General features: G+C 51.8%; 8 protein-coding genes across 8 annotated transcripts; 5 read left to right on the top strand and 3 right to left on the bottom strand.

Annotated features, from left to right (window-relative positions):
- Window positions 1–1,390: 1,390 nt before the first annotated feature.
- Window positions 1,391–5,566, bottom strand: PV06_00780 (uncharacterized protein). The gene has a single exon (XM_016401325.1). The coding sequence runs from the start codon at window positions 5,369–5,371 to the stop codon at window positions 1,577–1,579; it is 3,795 nt and encodes a 1,264-aa protein (XP_016268378.1). The 5' UTR covers window positions 5,372–5,566; the 3' UTR covers window positions 1,391–1,576.
- Window positions 5,567–5,925: 359 nt separating this feature from the next.
- Window positions 5,926–8,439, top strand: PV06_00779 (uncharacterized protein; the record flags this gene model as incomplete). Its single annotated transcript, XM_016401324.1, has 6 exons — window positions 5,926–5,982; window positions 6,042–6,065; window positions 6,129–6,241; window positions 6,317–6,744; window positions 6,822–7,123; window positions 7,270–8,439. 6 exons carry the CDS (start codon window positions 5,926–5,928, stop codon window positions 8,437–8,439), a joined length of 2,094 nt encoding a protein of 697 aa, XP_016268377.1.
- Window positions 8,440–9,060: 621 nt separating this feature from the next.
- On the top strand, window positions 9,061–10,064 carry PV06_00778 (uncharacterized protein; the record flags this gene model as incomplete). The annotated part of the gene is made up of 2 exons (XM_016401323.1): window positions 9,061–9,217; window positions 9,340–10,064. The coding sequence occupies 2 exons, from the start codon at window positions 9,061–9,063 to the stop codon at window positions 10,062–10,064; spliced, it is 882 nt and encodes a 293-aa protein (XP_016268376.1).
- A 403-nt stretch (window positions 10,065–10,467) lies between these two features.
- PV06_00777 (uncharacterized protein) lies at window positions 10,468–12,395 on the top strand. The gene is made up of 2 exons (XM_016401322.1): window positions 10,468–11,823; window positions 11,880–12,395. The coding sequence occupies exons 1-2, from the start codon at window positions 10,579–10,581 to the stop codon at window positions 11,907–11,909; spliced, it is 1,275 nt and encodes a 424-aa protein (XP_016268375.1). The 5' UTR covers window positions 10,468–10,578; the 3' UTR covers window positions 11,910–12,395.
- A 672-nt stretch (window positions 12,396–13,067) lies between these two features.
- PV06_00776 (uncharacterized protein) lies at window positions 13,068–14,758 on the top strand (the record flags this gene model as incomplete). The annotated part of the gene is made up of 2 exons (XM_016401321.1): window positions 13,068–13,395; window positions 13,514–14,758. Exons 1-2 carry the CDS (start codon window positions 13,099–13,101, stop codon window positions 14,756–14,758), a joined length of 1,542 nt encoding a protein of 513 aa, XP_016268374.1. The 5' UTR covers window positions 13,068–13,098.
- A 295-nt stretch (window positions 14,759–15,053) lies between these two features.
- On the bottom strand, window positions 15,054–16,982 carry PV06_00775 (uncharacterized protein). The gene is made up of 2 exons (XM_016401320.1): window positions 16,731–16,982; window positions 15,054–16,676 (listed from the first exon to the last, which is right to left on the bottom strand). The coding sequence occupies exons 1-2, from the start codon at window positions 16,807–16,809 to the stop codon at window positions 15,463–15,465; spliced, it is 1,293 nt and encodes a 430-aa protein (XP_016268373.1). The 5' UTR covers window positions 16,810–16,982; the 3' UTR covers window positions 15,054–15,462.
- A 1,265-nt stretch (window positions 16,983–18,247) lies between these two features.
- On the bottom strand, window positions 18,248–20,523 carry PV06_00774 (uncharacterized protein). Its single transcript, XM_016401319.1, has one exon. It carries the CDS (start codon window positions 20,451–20,453, stop codon window positions 18,834–18,836), a length of 1,620 nt encoding a protein of 539 aa, XP_016268372.1. The 5' UTR covers window positions 20,454–20,523; the 3' UTR covers window positions 18,248–18,833.
- Window positions 20,524–20,680: 157 nt separating this feature from the next.
- PV06_00773 (uncharacterized protein) lies at window positions 20,681–22,039 on the top strand. Its single transcript, XM_016401318.1, has 4 exons — window positions 20,681–20,864; window positions 20,929–21,207; window positions 21,264–21,383; window positions 21,434–22,039. Exons 1-4 carry the CDS (start codon window positions 20,836–20,838, stop codon window positions 21,465–21,467), a joined length of 462 nt encoding a protein of 153 aa, XP_016268371.1. The 5' UTR covers window positions 20,681–20,835; the 3' UTR covers window positions 21,468–22,039.
- Window positions 22,040–22,556: the final 517 nt, after the last annotated feature.

Below are 22,556 nucleotides of genomic sequence, written 5' to 3'. Positions count from 1 at the left end.
AACCGGATGTCGTCTTGGCCGAGCACCCCGGCGGGTAGGATCATCGAGGGCTTTACGGACACGACTCGGCCGTACTCCCCCCCGGTCAGCATGGCCTTGACCGTGTGGGCGGCCGGGTGGAAGAGCCAGTGGAAGGCCTCGAGGGCGACTTTCCCGTTGCGCCTGGCGGCGGCGGCGACCTCCCGGGCCTCTCGAGCGTTGGAAGTGATGGGTTTCTCGACCAGAACGTGTTTGCCTGCCTCGAGAGCCGCCAACGTCCACCGGTAGTGCAGCCCGTTGGGGAGCGGGATGTAAACCGCGTCGATGTCTGGGTCGTGGATGACCTCTTCGTACGACCCGTACGCCTTCACCTCACCGGGGAGACTTTCCTTGTGGTGGGCGATCTGGGCCTCGGCCCGGGGTTTTGATCTTGCCGCGATGGCCGTGATGAGGGCGGCCGGGTGAGTCGACACCGGTTCGATGATGGAAACGTAGTTGATCTCGGCCGCCCCGAGGATTCCAATGCGCAACGGTTTGAAGGGTGGCGATTCATTGTCGGTGTCGGTGTTGAGAGACTTTAGTTTTTGGGTCGTGGTGGTTTTGATGATTGTGTTGACATTGTTGTTCCAATCGTGGAAGTAAAGAAGCCACTGGATCAAAAGGTACAGACAACGTGTCAGTGTCACAAGCAAGTAGAGACGTTGGGTATGTTAAGGTACTACAGGGTAAGTCATTGAAGGGATCGACACTGCTTTTGTTTGCCGTACAACAAAATCCTCTTCAGCCGACCCGTGTCATGAGGTGTATACTCGAAAATCGTAGTAGACAGTATTTTTTCAAGATTGGCAGGTCGAACGGTATATGGAACTTGGACTTACTCTCGCGACCCACGACATATTTGTTTCTTTTTAAGAAATCAAAAATATCAAGTTGTTGTTTGCTGCTTTTCTCCCACGATTAAAAACATCGAAAAATATACGGAGTGATGAGGTTGTTTTTTGGCATTTAAAAGTGATTGCGGGTTCAGTACCTAGGTACAAGGACGCGTAATCAATCGGACGAGGTTGTACTCAATACCCCCGTATCTTTTATTCCATCTACAAGCAACGACAAGAACAAGATGTGATTGTTTTGGCAAATGGACGGATCGCAACGGACGAAAGTTCGGCCCCATGATTCTCTCTTGAGAAGACAACATGAGAATAGGCGACATGATTAAATTATTCGGAAACCCGGTGACTTTCGTCCAATCAATAAATAAACAACGTACTCCGTACAGTATTTGCCGATGTTGGTGTCGGACGTTGCTGGTCGCCTAAACCTGTTCAACAGCTGGCCACATACAGGCAGGGATTGAGTCAAAAGAACCTACCTACCGGTAAACATTTACCTCGGTAGGTAGGGAGTATCCCTCTGAGGTACCTAACTGAATTCCATGATGGAGATGAGATGGTACATTATTTACAGTACAACAGGACTACCTATGTACCTAGGTACTCCGTATCTGAGCCCAAACACCGCCCCGTTCCCAAGCGAGGCTAACGGTATCAGATGGTAACGCCTTTTTTTATGCTCCTTCATCAAATGCTTATGCTTGTTATGCTTGATCTAAAGACTGTGCCAGACACATTTCATAATATCTTCCCTTGAGTCGTTGTAGTTCCGCGTGAGTTCCCATCTCGGCGATTCTTCCATTGGCAAACACAAAAATGACGTCCGCATCTCGAATGGTCGAAAGCCGGTGCGCCACGGCTATTGTGGTTCGGGTCATGGAAGCTTCGTCGAGGGCGGCTTGAACCAGACGTTCCGACTGCGTGTCGAGGGCCGACGTCGCCTCATCCAGCAACAGCAGCTTTGGATTTCGGATCAACGCTCGGGCGATGGCGATCCGCTGTCGTTGCCCACCAGAGAACTGCATCCCCCGGGATCCGCAGGGCGTGTCGAAGCCTTCTGGCAGGGAGATGACAAAGTCCAGCGCGTTGGCCTTGCGACAAGCCTCCTTGACTTGCTCCTCCGACGGTTCAAAGTCCAGTCCCAAGGACACATTCTCGCGGACGGAGCCTTGGTATAGTGTGGGCTCCTGCTGGACCAGAGACATGTGCCCGCGGTACAAGCGTGGAGACATCTCCGCGATATCCTTGTGTGCCAGACAGATCCGGCCAGAGCTTGGGTCGTAAAATCGTTCCAACAAGGCGATCAATGTTGACTTGCCGCAACCTGAAGCGCCAACGTAGGCCACAAACTGGCCAGGTTCGATGGTCATGGAAATGCCACGAAGGACTCGAGCCGTGTCGCGTTGACGATACCTGAACTCTATATCCTCGAGGTCGACAGGACCTTCACCTTCCGGACCGGTTTTCTTGTTCTCGTCGGTTTCACGGATGGTCGGCTTCAGTGTCCGCAGCCACAGGATATAGTTGGCCGCTCCGCGAGCGGCCGTCAGACTCGTGGAGTATCCGAAGAATTGACCGGCCGCTTGACCGGCGAACAATACACCCACGAAGATGATGTAGAATTGGGCGGTAGTGTACTCGCCCGAGGCCAGTAATCGACTGCCATACCAGAATCCCAGAGCCATGGCAAGGAACTCGATCGACTGTGACAGTGAAAACCAGAACATGGTCCAGACCAATGCCTTTGTCGATCTCAGCACGACTTTGCCCAACATACCCGAGTACTGTCGGAGAACATGGCCTTCGAGAGTCAAAGATGCCACGGTCCGGATCGAGGTGACCGCTTCGCTTGCCAAACCCGCACTTTCTGCAAAGTTCTCCGAATTCCCCGCTTGCAGCTTCGTCTCGAGACGGATTCTGAGATATCCGGCCATGAGAAGGGGTGGAAGGGCACCGAACACGACGACCAGGCCCAGTTTCCATCCATAGGCGAGCGCAAGAGCACTGCTCGAGACGATATTGACGATAACGATAAAGATGAGAAGGATGTTTGCTGATATCAACTCCTGCAGCTGGGTGGGTAGAACCGATAATTTCGACGTGAGAGCACCAGACGTGTTCTCTGGAATGTCGAAGAACTCGATGTCTTGATCCAATACTCGCTGGAACATTTCAGCCCGATAGCGGTGGGTGACAACTTGTGAAACAACGTTGCACGTCCAGCCAATCGTGAAATATCCCACCAAATTTCCTAGAGCCACGACGAAGAACATCAGAGCATAGAAATCCGCACGCTCTTGTGCCTCGTGGCCGGTCAATTCGAAAACGGTGAGCAGTCTCGAAAACAAGAGGGCCTGTCCGGGGAATGTTGCGCCGCATATCAATACTGCTATGGTTGACAACAAGAAGCACCAGTAGAGGTTCTTCTGTTCATAGAACATGATTAAGATGCATTTTATGAGCGAATAACCCAGAGTTCCCACGGGCGCCTTTTGTTTCTCCAGATCGCCAGCTTGGGATGTGGCTGTGGTATGAGTACGCTCAAGTGTCACTCGTTCACCAGCAGCTCCAAGAGCTTTCTTTTCCTGGAGAATCTTGTCGTTCTCTTCTTGCTCGTCAGCCCCCAAATCTTGCGCACGAACTAGCGCAGCGTAATGACCGTTGCTTTCGATCAATTCGTGATGTGTGCCTTGCTCGACAATTTTCCCCTGCGAGATGACCGCGATGTTGTCAGCACTTTTCACAGTGGCCAGTTTGTGGGCAATGACCAAAGTAGTCCGATCTTTCGACACTCGATTTAAGGCATCCTGAACCACTTTCTCTGCCTTCGGGTCCAGGGCACTGGTAGCTTCATCGAGCAACAGGATCTTAGGGTCCGATACGATACTTCGTGCGATTGCAATTCGTTGTCGTTGACCTCCACTCAAAGCTCCGGCTCGCTCGCCAACTTCAGTGTCGTAGCCATTCGGAAGCTCGTTTATGAATACATCGGCATTGCTGGCTTTGCAAGCTTCTTGCACAAGCTCCATTTGTCTTTCTCGAGGCAAATCTCGTTGCTCATCCACGAAACCGTTGGCAACGTTCTGAAAGATGGTACCCCGGAACAAAACAGGTTCTTGCTGGACAAGGCGGATGCGGCTCCTCAGCCATTTCACATTATATTGTTCCAGGTCCAGGCCATCAAGGATTATCCTCCCTGAGCTAGGCAGGTACCACCGTTCCAGTAAGCCAACCATGGTGCTTTTGCCACTACCGGATGCACCGACAAGGGCCGTCGTCTTACCGGCTGGAATCGTCAAGCTGAAATCTCGTAGTACTTCGGCTGATGGGCGGGAAGGGTAGGCAAATGATAAATCGAGGATCTCAATCTGCCCTTGGCAACTCTCGGGCTGCTTTCCGGAAGGATCGAGAGGGTCAAGCTGTGTAGGTTTGTCGATGATGCTAAATAACTCCGAAGCCGAAGACGCGGCGTTTGTGAATGACTGAATCTGCGGTGCAAGCATGGAGATGGAAGTGGCTGCTATGGTGACTGAAAGGACAACAGTAAAGACTTTGCCTACGTCGGCAACCTCGCCACTCTCGTACATCCGAAATCCTTTCCAGAATGCGAGTGCGATAGCCGAGTAGACACAGAAGTATTCGGTTGAGAAGAGAACCCCATAGTTTGGCGACTTCTTGTTGCCTTCTTGGTGTGCTTGCTGCAAAAAGACATCGTACTTTTCCGCCATTTTCTTCCGGGCGTAGAAGGCATGGACTGTCCGGATGGACGATAAGACTTCTTCTGCGAGGACAGCGGCGCGTGAGTATATTCGTGTTATCCTGGCCTCCTGGGTGGCATCGATTGCTATGCAGATGCCGGTGACGAGGAAGATAGCAGGAATGACAGACATGGTGATCAACGCTAGTTTCCACTGAGATGCCAACGCAACCACAAATGCAGAAAAGAACATGGAAAGTGACTGGATGGTAAAGACCAGTTTCTCAGCAATGCCTGTTTGTATGCGATTTCCATTGGTAGTGACCTGAGTGGCGATTGCTCCATTGCTCTGCTTATCGAAATGCCAGACCTCTTGTCGCAATGTACATTCAAGGAACACTCGTCGAAGGGTCCGGGTGGTTCGTATAGCTGAAATGGTGACGGCAGCTGTGGAAATATACGTGAGGACGAATTTCCCAATGAAGAGGTAGATGAACCACAGTACGAAATGATCCACGTCGGCCTTGAATGCCTCGGGACTCTCGTCGCCAGCATTGTAATTGTTGAACTTGTTGGTGAAGCTACCGAAGATAATCGACATCAACGGTAAAGACGCGCCTGATGCGATGGCGCAGATGAAGGCGATGACATTGAGAGTCCAGTCGTATTTGTCGGCATATCTGAAGATTCGAAGATAGTCTGTGATACTGCCTTCGGCCTCCTTCTCTTCAGGAGTAGGAGCGTGTGAGGATGAGTGACTGCCATCCTGACTTGGTCGCTTTTTTTCTGTTTCATCCGCCATTCGAAGGGATGATCAACGACAAAACTTTCGACGACGAACTATTCAGATAAAGACATATCAGCGCCGGGTCTCATATTTGTAGCGCACAGATGAATTCTTTCCGGATACGAGACAAGAGTCCAGGCTGCCATTTCTCGGGAGACGCAGACAAACCTTCCGGGGCGTTGAAGGTGATTGCCATCTTGTCATAGCGACTGGGGATGAATAAAATAGTCGAAAATCATGAGACGCGATAGGTGAAGTGGGCGATGGTTGGAGTCATTCGTCGACGTCAAGACTGTGGACTCTGGACTTGGCCGCAATCTTCACGGGTCTAGTCCATGATCTTTTTACTCATCTAGGCCAGTGGGAGGAGAGAAATAAGTGGTACGTGTCATGGCATCTTTCGGATTCCTCGGACGCCGCCCTCGCGTCGCCGTCGCCGACCAGTCAACAGCATCAAACACCACGACCCAGAAAGGTACCTCTTGGGCTAGGAAAAAAGTCCAACCCTTTGGATTGTCCGCGACAAGTCCATGCCGATGGCTCTGCCGCGCTGTTGAAGCGCCACAACCATGGCCGATGCAAGTCAGTCAGATGGTGACGGTAACACATTCAAGATAGTGCCTGCGGTACGAATACGAGTCCAACGTTTTGATGCCTTCTGTTCATTAATACTCTTATTCATTAGTGTGACACTTGTCGGGCTCGAAAGGTAGATTCTAGACACATCGGACTACTCAGATAACACAAGCTTACTGACCTGCCATTAATGTAGATCCGATGCGATCGAAAAACACCATGTTCAAGCTGTCAGAGCTCCGGGACTTCGTGTCGGACATCAAAGCGCAAGCCTGAAAAAAGACAGCGCGTCCTAATTTCTGGAAGATAGTAAGTCATTCCTCTGTAGATGAAGGTAGCGACAGACGAGCGCAATCGGTTCTGACCTGCCTTGATCTTGTTCAGTGAACGCGAAATCGAAAACGTTAACGATAGACTCGCTCGATTGGAGAGGCTTTTGCAAGCCTCTAACAGCAGGCAAACCAGGCTTCAACCATCGCCCCAGTCATACACAGAAACCTTGTCAACCCCTCGTGATCATCCGGCCATCGAAAGAGAACCAGATTTTGCTGGGGATTCATCCTTCGTTGCTCATTCCAAGGATGCGACGCAAGCATTTGAGCGAAGCCTCAATCTCAACGTAGGCGGAGATGTTGCTGCTGCGGTTGCCACGCTGAGAACTTTCCTCAACAATGACGGGACATCCGGTGCTGATGGCTCCGGTGCAACTTTTGTCCAGAAGCCTCTTCAAGAAGCCGTGCTCTACCCAGAACTGGCCAAGTTGGAGCTTCCGTCAATGCAGGTCGTCCTGCGATTGTTACGACATGCCAAAAGTAGGTAAAGCCGGGGGCCCCTTTACAAGTTCAGCGTGGTTCTAAGTCTAAGCTCTGCCGTGTTGACCTACTTACAGCACATCCGTATCGAATCTTCTACGAATACCCTTTGTTGGAAGCTGATCGTCTCTCGGAATTATGTCAAAGAATTTATTTCCCTACCGATGACTATACCATCGCGACCTTCATTACTGTCCATGTATCACTGTACTTCCTCTGCGACCAGATGCCGGAAGACACCGTGAACGCCCTCAATCTCTCTACTGATGAGCTCCAACAGATGGCGAACACCTGTGCCAACAATGCTGAGACCGCGATGCGGAGCATGAGATTGTTCATGGAGGCTTCTTATGAAACAATTGAAGCCCTCCTTCTTGCGGTACGTGATTGCCTCTTGATCCATCGTGGAAAACTGCCTATCTTCTTCACGATTATTCCAAAAGAAACCCCTGTAGCTCAAAACATAGCTCTCCCACAACTCATTGGTCATTGTGCCTGTTCAGCTGACCGCATGTTTTACCCCAGGCAATGATGGCATTGGGGCAATCTCGCTTGTCGTTGGCCTGGACATTAGTCACGACAGCGTCTCGAATGCTTCAGGATGCAGGCTATCATCGCCTGCCATCTTATTCTGTCGCCCCGGAGGCCACCAAAAAACGAATCTTATTCTGGCTCATATATTCCTTTGACCGAAGTATGGCGCTTAATTTGGGCAGGTCCACCAACATCCAAGACTGCGATATCACTGTCGAACCACCTAGAGTCCCCGAGGAACTCAATGGACCATTTGGCCTTTTATATGTAGGCTGGATTCATTTGGGAGAACTTCAAGGTCAGATTTATGAGCAACTGTACTGTGCCCGGGCCCAAAAACAACCGCCTGAAGTCAAGGGTAATCGCGCACGGGCTTTGGCCAGGCGGCTCTCCGAAATGGAAGCCCTTTTCAAGATCGAGTTCCAGGGACATCCATTTGCAGAATCAGGTTCTGAGAATCTTCATTCCACCCGAATAGTCCTAGCCGCGCTCCTCACCCTGATCTACCGGATGATTCCACCTGATCCACTCCCATCTGGTCGGCAGCATCATCCTCTAAAATTCCACGATCTTGCAATTGAATCGGCTCGTGAAGCCGTAATCATGCACAACGACGCTTGGAACATGCTAAGACATCGCCAAAGGCAGGAGTGGCACCTCTTCGTCCTCTGGACCGTACAATGGAGTCCATTCGTCCCCTACATTGTCCTTTTCGGAAATGCCATCGCCGACAGGAACGTGGAAGACTTGCAGCTTCTGAAGGAAGTGGTTGACGGGTTAGAAAGTGTCGCGGATATGAGCCCTGGGGTGGGAAAGTTGCACCGTGCCTGTCAAACCTTTTATCAGATTGCAAGCATATATCTCGCACAGGCTAGGGCAGACAACAATGGAACCCAAGTAAGGGATTTCTTTGATTCGTCAACACCTTCGAGGCAAACCGTCCCTCACCATGCTCAGGCTCCGGCTCAGACTAGCATCTCGTCACTGGATGCGACTCTGTCGGAGCTACCACTTTTCCAGCAAGACTGGGACGACATTCTTGAAGGATGGCATCTGAGAACAGATGGCGGCGACTCTGGCGATATTTCCACCTTCTTCGGTCAGTACCTCGGTAGCGGTGCCGCAACCCTCGGTGGGCCATCAACAGATCCCTATTCTTGATCTTGGAATCTTGTTGGGCCTTTCTGCACCTCGGCGGACTCGAAATGAGGTAGCATTGCGCAATTGCAGAAGATTACCAAGGGCTTTTGTCCAACTTGGACCGAAGGTACTGAGGTCAGGCTGAAGAGCGGGTTGTACCGCCCAGTCAGAGAATCCCGTGGAGTTGAGGCGGCAAGGCAAACACGCCTTGCCCTATTCCCGCTTCGGTTGCTAAATGTGGCCTATCATGCACCAGAAGTTTGCAGATCCTCAATGGCATCTGCTCGTAGGGAGTATATGTGTCGAAGGCTCTACTATAGTTTGCCTTTTGCCAACACTCGGGCGTGAGAAGGGCCTTGTACAAAAATCACTACTCTGATCGTTCTTCAATCTCTGTGCCCACAGACCTGAAAGAGATGGTCGAGTTGACACGGGCATGTTCTAAAGAAGGAACAGCAAATCTGAGACTGTACTTGAGCCTCGTGAGGGATAGCTAGACATCGGCAACCAGTATGTCAGCTCCTCCCTCATCGAACCTGTCGCCTAGCCTGACCGAGGTCGGGCAAGCCATAACGACTTTCCGGCTCAGACTGTATCCTCGAGACGTCCAGACATGCGGCAAACTCCAACCGTATTATCCAAATGGCGCCGTACCCGTCTGTTCTGGGCCGAAATCTATTTGCACCTTCGCTGCAAACAAGCAAGGCTGTTGTGACGACTCTGGTGATTGCAGGTTTTACACAAGGTGTTATGCGCACACCGAGTCAGGTCAATGCTCTGGGGAATCTTGTCTGGCTTGGTAAGTTTTGCCTTTGTGATTTTGCAAGGGGGATGTGTTGTTTTGCCATTCTATACTGTAATGCACACGATAACTTACGACGTGTTTGTGAAACAGTCCGAGTTCAGCCCCTTACTGTTCAGAGTACATATACGACGACGTTACGAGCACGGGTAGCTGGACGGCGTTTTCTTGCGGTCAAGAAGCTGCTACAATGTTTGCCTGGCCCGCGAGCCAAGTCATTATTGCATCAAGTACAAGTATGCAGCCACAGAAGACTCTCAAGTCGAGCTCAAGCTCGATGAAGACCACGACAAAGACTTCTCATGCTCCGCCAGCCACCAGCCCATCTCTTTCGAAATCTCAGTCTCGGTCTAGGACAAGCTCATGGTCGTCTACACCCTTCGATACAGCCACGATGGTATCGGTGTCGACCGAGTCCAACTTCCATTCTGGACACGAGAGCCACAGCTCCAAACCATCGTCACGAAACACCACTCGACCATCTTCATCATGGCCGTCCTCATCCTCATCCTCATCCTCCTCATCTGTTTCTGGAGCTTCAGCATCCTCGTCCTTTACCCACAATGGAGCCATTATAGGCGGTGCCACGGCCGGAGGCGTATTTCTGATCATTTTGTTTGTATTGATCTTCACCTGGCAGCGAAGGCGATCCCGAAAGACACTCAGGACTGAGCAGGAGCGTCAAGTCCAGAGCATGCAGCGGGATTATTACAATTTTCGATATCCTCATTACGTTGCGGACGTAGCACCTCTTCCTGCCTACGATGCACAATTGCAGGCTACAGAGCGAGTGGTGCCCAGTCCGCCGCCGCAGATGAATTATAGCGATCTCGGAAGAATTTGAATCCTGTCAGGTTGCAGGCTAGAAGACGGCATGATGCTTTCATGACACAAATCGAATGTAATGTGTAATGTGTAATGTGTATTCGTGATGTATCAATGCCAACCAACAAGCAACTTGATGACTTTTCGATTCCCCAAAAGGACGTATTTATATCGTTTCCAGTTTTGCCCCATTGATTACAATGTAAAATGGTCGTCTTGGAGGCGACGTGTAGTGGTGGCTTGTGCATGGATTGAAGACAAAGTTCTGGGAGGGAAATCCTTTATACGGTGGACTGTTTATTTGCGAGTACTCCATATGGCGGAGTAAGTAACTTTACATCTAAGACTGACGTCAGTCACGTGGTGCACATGTTTGGGCCTGCGCTTGTGCCCTTCACTTTCACCTTGACTGACCCTGTTACCACAGATTCATTAGAGGAAGATCTTGGGGGAGCTACTTCTTCAGACGGTGTTGGTCGTTTTCACAACTTCAACCTTGGTTCATTCCGGAACGTTCAAGCAAGCCTCCAAAGATGGCGTCGCCAGAACTCACAGCAATGTTGGAATCGGTTGCAGACGCAACGTCCGCGGACAAGGCCAATGCCTACAATCATCTCCTCGAGAAATTGACTACTACGCCACCTGTGTCGGCCGAGCAACATGCAGAAAACCTGATCGCCTACATTGATGCCGTTCTCTCCTCGTCTCTGGGAATCATTGTCATCCGAAACATCCTCGCAACTGTCATCAAGTCACTGTCCTCTGTCCCCCCCGAAGTCAAAGTCAAAGTGGGAAAACATGTAGTAGATGCTCTAGATTCACAACTGGCATCGTACGAAGAGCAGGATGCGGCGGCCAGGGAGATACTTGCACAAGGATACGAGGCAGAAGAGGACTACAGCGAGGCTGCTAAAGCCTTACAAGGCATAAACCTCGACTCAACCCAACGTCAAGTGTCCGACCGGTCGAAAGTGGAGACATGGATTAGGGTCGTAAGATACTTTCTCGAGGATGATGATACTGTGTCTGCAGAGTCCGCCCTGAACAAGATCAAGAACTCGGCGGCCGCAGCACAGGAGATGAAGGACGCCCCGGAGCTGCGTATCTTGTACCAACTATCGCAAGCACGAATCCAGGACTCTCGTCGAGATTTCTTGAATGCCTCGGCAGAATATCTCACTGTTTCTTTCAATACCATGGCCGACGAGGAAGACCGGAAACGGGCACTCTCTGCCGCCATCAAGACGGCTATACTTGCTCCTGCCGGTCCGCAACGGAGCCGTACGTTGGCAAATCTCTACAAGGACGAGAGATCAGCAGAGACGGATGAATATGGCATCTTGGAAAACATGTTCCTGGAGCGCTTGTTATCACCAGCAGATGTAGAAGCCTTTGCTTCAACATTGGCTCCGCACCAACTTGCCTTGACTGCCGACGGTAGTACCGTACTGAGCAAGGCGGTGATTGAACACAACCTGCTTGCAACTAGTCGTCTCTACGAAAATATCACGACGGCGACGCTCGCAGAGATTCTCGGTTTGAAAGATGGCAAAGATGACACTGCGGCAGAAAAAGCCGAAGATTATGCAGCCCGCATGTTTGAACAGGGAAGACTCAAAGGCGAAATCGATCAGATCGCTGGAGTCATCGTGTTTGAGGCCGTGCCTGGTGTTGAGCTCCATGGGCCAACCCGATATCTACGCCAATGGGACCATAATATTCAGGGATTGGTCGAAGATGTGGAACGTTGTGCTGCAGGACTCAGTGAGACCTTTACGGTGAGCCTCAGATGATGGTGACGCGTTAACGGGATAAGAGCTGACCCTATATTCAGGAACTAACAGCAGAACAAATGGTCCACTGAGAGGATATTTCGATATGCGCTCACTGAGTTAGCAACGAACAAACAAGCCTGATCTTCGGGTGACATTCCGAGGGTAACGTTACCCATGACACTGTTGACGACCCCCTACTTTGCTGCCAAACAAGCGACATTGCTGTGACAGCCACATAGGTCGTCAAGTTACCATTTGACAAGGATAGGATCCTTCCGGAAAGAGCTGCACGACGAATGGCCTGGATAGGACAAGGCCGCGTGTACGAGATTGGGCATTCAAAGCAACTCGTACCCACTAGACTATCCGAAAGAAGAGGTGCTTGGTGTGCTCTTCCTGTCGAGGCTGCCATGAAACGGGGATGGAGAGACACATCCAGTAATCCGATTATGGAATCTCGGTGTATGAGAGGGCGAGAGCGAGGGCGAGTGAGGCGAACGAGATGAGCGAGGTTGTAAGAAACAGATGGATAGACAGACAGCACGAGGTATCCATTGAAAAAGTGCCCAACCACGCATTCTTTTTACTGTATGGAGTAGGTACTGATATCCATTCTTCGTGATATACTCCGTACTGTCAGAGGGAAATGGGATAAGGACGGGAGTGGCTCCATCCCTACTCCGTACGGAGTGTCTGTTAGGTGAGATTCGGCCTATGGATCGCCCCCCATATACCCTGGTAGGCACCTACATATTGTGGCGGGGGGGAGGGGAGTGAGTTTGCTTGTGCTTACCGTGGCCCATGTCCGTCCTCAGCATCAGGACCCGTCGTGACCTCCCAATCCACCTTCATCCGATACAAGTCATGCTCTTCTCCAATCAAAGGGCTGCCATTTCCCTTTTTCCATTCCCGATCTCTGTTACCGACTGTGAACGACTTGACCCGTGCTGCATCGCCGTCTCTACCATCATCACCGTTCCTGTGGGCACCAATTACTCCAGTTCCCCGTTGGCCGTCATTTCACGAGTTTGGCATCCTCGGCTTCGTTCTGACCTCACTCGACTCGGCTTCAAACTACGAAACACAAAAGATATATAAAACAACAACTGCGGCCACCCTTTTTCCCCCGTAACACACAGACGCACAAAAGAGAATAGGTCGAGCTTTTTTTTGTGAATTTCCTTTCCTGTTGGTCATTACCCCCTCCATCTGACGAAGTATACGAATACGATCTGCGGAGTAGTATAGGACACATACTCTGAGTACTGGATCGTCACGATGTTCGTGTCGTCGTTGGTGTCCCCATGGGCGCTTCTACTTCTACCCATAATCTACTACATCCTTCCATACCTACGAAACTGGGCTCTCTTAAAGGTTCCCGGACCATTACCAGCCGCGCTGTCCAACCTATGGCTCATGTACCAGTGCCGCCGAGGGCGACGGTACCAGGCTGTGGACGACCTCCACAAGACATACGGCAAAGTCGTCCGGATACAGCCCAACCATGTGTCGATTGCAGACGACTCGGTCATCAACACCATCTATGGTCACGGCAATGGATTTCTGAAGAGGCAAGTTTTTTGTTCCGTTTTCCCCATTTCTGCCGGTCGCCTCTGCTCTTCCTTCCTTGGCCGGCTTCCTTTTTGAAGAAGAACACTCCTTGACTGACACCTTGGCGGTTACAAACAGTGAGTACTACGACGCATTTGTTTCGATTCGTCGCGGCCTCTTCAACACACGAGACCGGGCCGAACACACTCGCAAACGCAAGGTCGTCAGCCACACCTTCTCGGCCAAGTCCATCGGCCAGTTCGAACAGTACATCCACGCCAACCTGGAACTGTTTGTCCAGAAGTGGAACAAGCTCTCCGACACGCGCGCCAACCCGAGCACGGGGTACGCGTCGATCGATGCCCTGCACTGGTTCAACTACCTCGCCTTCGACATCATCGGCGACCTGGCGTTCGGGCAGCCGTTCGGCATGCTCGAGCGGGAGAAGGACTACGCCGAGATCAGAAAGTCCCCCGACGCCCCTCCCACGTCGGCCCCGGCCATCGAGGTGCTCAACCGCCGAGGGGAGGTGTCCGGGACCCTCGGTTGTCTGCCCCAGCTGAAGCCCTGGGCCAAGTACATGCCGGACCCGTTCTTCAGCAAAGGTGTCGAGGCGGTGGAAAACCTGGCCGGCATCGCCATCGCCCGGGTCAAGCAGCGGTTGGACAACCCGACCACGGACCGAGTCGACCTCTTGGCGCGGTTGATGGAGGGCAAGGACGCGAAGGGAGAGAGGCTGGGCCGGGAGGAGCTCACGGCGGAAGCCCTCACCCAACTCATCGCCGGCTCGGACACGACCAGCAACACGGCCTGCGCGCTCCTGTACTACGTCGTCCGCACCCCCGGGGTGCTCGAGGCCCTCCGGGAGGAACTCGACGCGGCCATCCCCCCCGGGGTCCCCAGCTACGACTCCGTCAAGGACCTGGAGTACGTCCAGTGGGTCATCAACGAGACCATGCGCATCCACAGCACCTCCTCCCTGGGGCTGCCCCGCCTGGTGCCGGGGGCCACGCCCGAGAACCCCAACCCGACCGGGGTCGACATCCTGGGCTACCACTTCCCCCCCGGCACCGCCCTGAGCGTCCCCAGCTACACCATCCACCACAGCAAGGAGATCTGGGGCCCCGACGCCGACGACTTCGTGCCCGGGCGGTGGTCGGAGAAGAGGCTGACCCCCCGGCAAAAGGACGCCTTCATCCCCTTCAGCACCGGACCCCGAGCCTGCGTGGGCCGCAACGTCGCCGAGATGGAACTCAAGTGCATGGTGGCGACCGTCTTCAAGAACTTTGAGTTCCGCGACGAACACCCTGGACCCATGGAGACGAGGGAAGGGTTTTTGAGGAAACCTTTGGGGTTCAACGTCGGTTTGAGGAGAAGAAGAGTGTAAAAGGGGGAAAAAAAGAAGAGTACGTAACGATACACACACACACACACACACACACACACACACACACACACACACACACACACACCAAGGCCCTGCCTGAGAGTGGGTCTTTTTTTCTTTGGGCATGGGGAAACAAATGTCTAACACGTCGGTTTCTAATGTGTGTTTATCTTGCAATGTGTCATGTTGAGAAATGCCACCTACCTAGGTAGTTTGTACGGAGTTCTATAGTTGCACTGGGTTTGTTTTTCCCACTTCACTCGACAGAAAAAGTGCCTCTCTGTGTTGACATTTGATGATGTGGAATATTTCCAGTTAGTACTATCGAGTACAGATACTGTGTACTCTCTACAATCTCATATGCTGCCCCAAGCAAGATTTTGCAAGACAAGAACCTAAAATTTCCAAAAAGGACCGCTCAGGCCATTTTGATATCATGCTATATGCCATACTCTGTCCTGTACTGTTGACCATCATCAGCACCACCAAAGATGTTCCGTTCGGGATGTAAGAGAGTACAATATACAGTTGTATATACATTTGAAACCCTCTGTCGGTGTTTCCAAGTTCTCGCCCCTTGATCAGGGGGATTGGGGTCCGCTTCTTTTCTTCCTTCTTATCCCCCTTCCGTTCACCTCGGGGAAAGGGGAATGTGGTTCCCGGCCCCCCCGCCAGTTCCGACCATACCTATGGGTGGTGATAAATTACAACTTGGGCTTCAAGCTCACCTTGGCCTGGTCGACAGGAATGACCACCAAAACGGTGATGTCGTCCACCTTCCCACCGTGCCAAGGGTCGAAGGGAAAATGCTTCTTCATTTCTTTCGCGAACGGCCCGTCTCGCTTCGCGCTGAGACTGGCCGTCTTCGCCTCGCCGACTATGGCCGCCGCGATCACGCTCTGGAGCGTGCCCGGCAGTTTGTGCTTCTGCGGCCCGAGCGAGCGGTCGACCAGTTCGGGCAGGACCGGGGAGGTCGCGTACCCTTGACCCTCCGACCTCAACCACCCGCCGAACAGGCGCATGTGCTTGGACACGATCGACAGGATGTCCTGGGAGTTGAGGTTGTCCCAGACGCCGTCGGTCGCCAGGACGAGGACGTCGCCGTGCCGCAGCATGTGGTCCGCCAGGTCGGCCTTCTCGGGCTCGTCGTTCAACGGCATGCCGCCAAAGATCATGGCCTGGGCGAGGATCTCGGGCGGCGTCATGCTCATCTGGTACGGCGTGTTGAAGGCGTGCGTCTGCGGGTTGGAACAGTGGTGCACCGTCCCCAGCCTCAGCTGCAGGAAACCCGAGTCCCCCAGGTTTGCGACCCGCATGCGCCCGTCGGGCTCGGTGACGGCCACGCACGCCGTCGTCCCTCCCGCCTTGATCGCCGGGTCGTTCGTGACCCGTTCGTACCCCAGCCGGAGCAGCTGTTTGGGACCCAACCTCTCTTCTCGTCGGTCCCACGACAGTGCCGTCTCGACCATGTGGCTGCAGAGACCGTGGGAAAAGTCGGCCGGGTCGATGCCGTGCTCGGTCCATCCTCCCACCCCGTCCGCCACGGCAAAGGCCGTCACCTCGGAGTCTCGTCCTCCGACGCGGCTCACGAAATACGCGTCTTGCCCGCTGTCGGGACGTCGCGATCTCTTCTCTTGCATCGTCGACCCTTGCTGGAGGCCCAAAGCGGCATCGGTGCCGCTGTTGGGGATAAAGTCAAACGTACTCAGCTCGGGTCGAAACTTGCGGCCTTTGCCGCTGGACGAGGCGGCAATGTGGAGGGAAATGTGAGGGATGGCAGATTCAGCAGCAGTCGTGGGGGGAGCTGAGTTGTTCTGAGCCGTGGCTGCTGCAGCAGCGGCACCTCGTGGTGTCGAATGTAGACTCCTCGCGGGTGGTTTGTAGGGATCGACGCTCCGCTTCATGGGAGGTAGGAAGTCTGAGAAGAAACGGTAAGTAAGAGTAAGGTCTCGACGAGAGGATTCGCCCGCACGGTGATTGATATGAGAAGGAGTAAAGGCTAAAGAACGAGTGAGAAGGGCCGGATGGCGGATGGGGCCAGCGGTGGTCATCGCGCTTCTTCTCCGCGTAGTCTCAAGGAGGTTCTGCAAGTTGGAAAGGTCGGGAGTTGAAAGGAATGCATGGAAATGAAATAGCAAGGCTCTTATACCAGGGTCATGGCGTGGACTTGCATTTAAAAGGAGTGTTGGTCGTGTACGGTTGTGTCCTAACTTTTTGTTATTCCAAGGTCGGGAGAAAAAAAAGTGGTAGAGATCACGACAGACTTTGAGACGGATAAGGGCGACATTGAGTGCACGTGTTATGATGTAAATTTTGTCAGTGGCTGTTCTCAGCATGAGTAATAAGAAGAAGAAAAGCCCGAGAGAGGCCCATGAATAAGCGGAATGGACCCCTGACAATCCCCCGGATCATCTCGCTTAATGAATGGTTAGAGGCCGTGGAGATCACAACAACATAAAATGCAGGGTACAAGCATCTCCCAGCACTCAAGCTTCAAGTCATGAATGAGACATAGTAGATGTTCATCATTAGGTATGTGACTTGAATTGACTTATTCCACCCACCTTCCTTCATCCCAGGCATTGCCATCCATCCAGACCATCATCTTCTTGTTCTCTTTTCTCGCTTTGCTCTTTTCTTCTCAGACGCATCAAATTCCTCCGTTTTCTCCTCAAGAATAGTTCGACAATTCCAAAGAGGATCAATAAGGCTGCCGCAGAGCATGAGGCGACGATGATGCCGACTTTAGCGCTTTCTGATAGACTCGAAGATGATGGCGAAGAATGTTGGGTCAGAGATAAACTGGGTGGCGATGATGAAGAGATACTTGAAGCTGAATCTGTGGCTGTGGTAGATAGAGACGTCATCGCTGCGCTGGGAGTGTTGTTAGGCTGACCGGTCGAGATGGACGAGGTTGCTGCCGCTGGGATTGTTGTACTGGCGCTGCCTGTCCTCATGGGGTGCCAGAGTCGTCCGCCCAGTTCAGTTCCCTCGGGAGTTATCATGGTGAAATGATTATTGCTCTTGATGTTGAGTTCATAGGTGGTGGTCAGTGACGGCGAAGGAGGAATATCTTGGACGGGGAGGAGTGTCCATAGTGTGGCCAACTGCGCGTTGAGCGTGACTGTCAGGTTTATAGGATAGAGCACGCGTACATAGGTTTTGTGCTACTCGAATCTGAGTGATGTGAAGCAGCAGTCTCCTTAGTATAACGTCAGCCAGCCATTGCAGGAACCAAGGGGTGGTAAGACTGCGACTTTCTAGGCACCTATCGCCAGCTGCAACTTCATCAGAACGCCTTCCTTGTTCGATCATACCGTATACCTCAAATTGGCCGGATTGGACAATACCTCCGGGGACGCCATTTCAGCTGCTCAGATGAACGCCATCAGATGAAATTTAGGCCGCTAGAGAGCATGATAGAGAGGTCAGCACGCATTCGGCATTCCCAGCAGAGTCAGAAAAAGCACAGTCACGGGCATGGAAGGATGATTTTCAATATGGATTTCTCATTAGAAGGAATTATCCCCCTTTGGCCTCTTTTGAGGCAACCTTCGATATCTGCTAAAGAAGTTTCACTTTTCCATGACCAACCAATTTTTGGTGTTCCAGTGAAAACAAACGCCGCGTCTGTTCAGGCTGTCCTGTTGCATGCTATGCAGCAGCCGACAACCAATTCCACACTTTTAGTAGAGCCGCCACTACACCAATGCATAGTGTCTGCTTATTTTCCTTGCCAGGTAACGCCTTGCTCTGCATGGAAATAAAAATCTGACGTTTCGTCTTCGTAATCGTGACATTATTGAAATCGCAACAAACTCGCTCATCTATGCAGGGGACCATAATAAAGTGAATGAGGAACCGTAATCACAGCGCTGTATCGGGGGTATCATAACGTTTGCTCGAACTGAAAGAGGGCAAGAAAAATCATTCCGTTTCCTTGGTCATAAAAGCCAGTCGGTTGTCGAGAGGGAAATAGTAACGGGTGGGTGAACGTAAACTCTTGCTTTTGGAAGCTCGAAGCTGAAGAGCTGGTCCATTTCATTATCGATCGTGATAGACAATCGGTCGTCAATTAGTAAGAAAATGGTGCCGGGTAGGTGAAGTCAATTCGATTCTCTTGTTCGAAGCCAAAGAGGTCGTCAACTTCATAATCCATAGCACTGTCTGGTAGGTACTGGCCAAATGGGATGTCAGTGTCGTTGGAATCGTTGTTGGAATTGTGTTCGTTGGCATGCCCACTTGCACCAGTGTTGCCACCAATAGTCGGGTATTCGCCAGATGGATAGTGGTACGAGCTGCCATAGTGATAGATCTCGTCGCCACACATAACCATTGAGCCTGTCAGGAACTGCTCCTCGGCATCCATGTCCGCCTGATGAGTAGAGTCACCATCGTTGCCGGTTGACGTAGCGCCAGGAATTGCAATGCTCTCCGAATGTGCTTGGCCAATGAGATCGGCCATGAGAGAAGTCTTCTTGACACCCTTGTCTGAACGAGGTTTGCGCTTCTTAAGCACTCGACCACCAGTGGCAACAAGCTCTTTCTGTCGCTCTGCCTTGCGCTTCTTGTTTTGCGCTACTCTCTTTGCTTCCAATCCAAGGTGTGCAGATCGAACATGCTCTTCCAATGTTGCCTTGCTGGTAAAGCTCCGGTTGCAACCGTAAACCACAATGTTGCCGTTGTCGACAAGTTCCTTCGGCAAAGTAATCTCAGTCTGGCCGCATACAAAGTCACGTTTGTTTTCGTGGACAGTCTTGATGTGGACGTTGAGATTGCCCTTCTTGGTGAATTGTTTGTCGCATCCATCATAAGTGCAAGGAAAGGACTGGCTAGGCTTATTCTGTGTTTCAGTGAGTATACCATGCTGAATTTCAAGATGTCTGGTTAACTCCTTTTTAGTCGTGAAAGAAGTTGGACATAAACCACATGTTGGCGGATGGACGATGGTGAGGTGAGCCTGAAATTCTCCGTATGTCGCAAATGACGCGACAGGCAATGTATCTGGATCAGTGTCTGCAGAGTTGGCAAGAGTCTCGGCGTTTTGTCGCATACATTCATCGCAGGAGAATCTTGTCGGGTCGTGTCTAGCTCTTTGATGGGCGCGCAACTTTTCTGCAGTATCGTATGCTTTTGTGCAGGGCAAACCAGTGACTGAATCAGATTCCTGACATGGAAAAGGCTTGATTCCTAGATGGTCAGTCTTGATGTGTCTGTCCAGAGTATCTTGCTTGCGAAAAGTTTGAGAGCAGCCTTCATAGCCACGACATCTGAATTTCTCCTTGGCCTCGTGGGTCTGGACATGTCGTCGCAACCTTGTGCCGGTTGCGAAACTTGCATCACACCCTTCCCAAGTACACTTGTAGTCACGAATATCCTGGTGGACACTCTTGATGTGGTGTTTTAGATGACTGTCACGTAGGAAGTCTTTGGTGCATGGAGAATAGGGACATTTGAAAGGACGTTCATTGGTGTGTGAGCGGATATGCTCCTGGAGGCGTGCTTGTCGATTGAAAGCCTTTTCGCAACCTTCGTATGGGCACTGTAGGTTCTTTTGTCGGCAGCGAGGAAGAGTAGTGGATGCGGGAGGAGATGTGGCCGGGGTGTCACCGTTCTCAGCGACCAGCTCGTCCGCGGAGTCGAGCATGTCATAGTCGTCGACCGGATCGAAGTCGTCGTCTGAATCGACCCGCATCTTGACTAACTGGAAGCTTGCAAGGGCACTCTGTAATGTGGTGTTGGTAGGTCAGCGTCGCGACGAAAATTTAAGGAACTTTCGGTGGCCAACGAAGCCAATGCCGAGGGGTGAGTTTAGTGCAAGTATGTCGGCTTCACCTCGTCACTGATTCGTCATTTGAAAAAAATTAGCCAAGACCAAGTGCTGGACTCGCGGAGGCGCCTTTTTTCTCATTCACGACACCGCGACAGGCATATCCTAGTCTTCACTCTGGAATGCACTTGTCTTCATCCTCACGTTTACACTCACGATCACTCTCTCTGTCGCCAGCTGCTGTTTGACACGCCGCTATCTTCCTGTCATACAAACACGCTGCGTTTGCCGCCGAAACCACGCCAATATGTCTGATTACGGTGACAACGAGGGAGGGTAAGTGTGGGAGCGGACTTCTGTGTTGTGCCTCATGGTTATCCTGCCACTAACATACATTCAGGTACGGCCAAGATGAGCCAGAGACCGAATTCTACGAGCCAGAAGAGCAGATCGAAGATTTTGCACCAGACGTTGAGATTGACGAGGCAGCAATCGAAGCCCGGGCTACTGCAGCAGAAGACGGCGAGGAGAAGACAGTGGTCTCAGCCGACCCAAACCAGCCTGCGAAACCCTCGAGTGACGCCGACAAGAAAATCCCCCCAGAGAAGAGGAGCACCACACGTTACATGACAAAGTATGAGAGAGCTAGAGTATTGGGCACTAGAGCGCTACAGATCAGGTATGTGCTCATGGTGATGGACGTTGCTGGAGGGCGACAGACCTAACAACGTGCAGTAACAATGCGCCTGTCTTGGTTGATCTCGAAGGAGAGACAGATCCTCTACAGATTGCGATCAAGGAATTAAACCAAAAGAAGATCCCACTCGTGGTGCGCCGTTACCTACCAGACGGATGGTAAGCTTTTGCGACCTGAGACTGCTACGATCTCTGCTGACATCTCAAAGGTACGAAGACTGGACGTGTGAAGAGCTTCTATGAGCATAATGCGCCCGTGGTGAATTTTGTGCCCTCCTACACACTCTTCGAATACCCCCGACTGTACGACGCCGATAAGCTAGAGGCCATCTAAGCCCAACATGACTTTCAAGCCACAAGTCTATATTGCCACACTGCCCCCAATGTCAGCTCGACCCGTTCAACGGCTGAATCAGGCTCACAAAGAAGGCACGGATATTGGAATGGAGCTGGACGCACACCCTTGTGGTCTCCCTCGGACAGTAATTGCATGACGTGGTGGCCAGGCCCAGAATCTTGAATGATTTTCAGAGGCCATCCGCACCATATGTACAGGGGCAAGTTTGGATACAACAGCTCTCCCAGCTTGGCCTCATTCAAGAGGGCGGATGGGACTAGCAATGGGTAGAAGTGATGGGCGAGCCTGGCTCCTGGAATGCTTGCACTGATTCAGCTGTTGCTTGCAAAAGGATTTAAAAACCGTTCTGCTTTCAAGAATAGTCATGGCAGTCCGACTGATGACATGTATGAACAACGACTTTGATATCTCAAGTTTTTCTTTCAATACGAGCACTCTCGTATAAGCCACTTGCGGGTTTTACTGGATTATCGTACCTTCCAGCTAGAGTCTTTGGGACTTGGGATTTTCCACGATAGGTCGACGGTCATGGTTGCGCATATGATGCTTTCTTTCACCTCGTGACCGATTCGAGTACACTTACAGCGACCATCCCATGCTTCTCTCGGGGTTTGGTATATTCGTGTGCCTCGTCCTATATCTCTCCCTCTCTCACACACACACACACATACACAAAGGGACTTGTGTCCCATTTCACTTATTGGTACTCGTACTGAGAGTACCCCCACCGGTTTATCAACCACTCAGAAGTGCCGCGCATAGTCCTCTTCTGGGAGTTGTGATGGGGCCAGATGACGATAGGGAGTGGATTTTTGCCATCTCGGTCATTCCAGTGCACCCGGAGGATTTCAGACCAGGCGGGCTTGGCTTAACTCTCCCGCCGGCATTAAGATGATAGACGATCTCAAGTTGAAGTGAAGGGGTTACTTGACTAATAGTTGCAACACAAGCCCACACGCGTGCCTGCAGGATTA

The sequence above is a fragment of the Exophiala oligosperma genome (assembly GCF_000835515.1).
Source record: "Exophiala oligosperma strain CBS 72588 unplaced genomic scaffold supercont1.1, whole genome shotgun sequence".
NCBI lineage: Eukaryota > Fungi > Ascomycota > Eurotiomycetes > Chaetothyriales > Herpotrichiellaceae > Exophiala > Exophiala oligosperma.
Note: the sequence above shows the minus strand (reverse complement) of the source record. Positions and strands in the feature narration are given on the sequence as shown.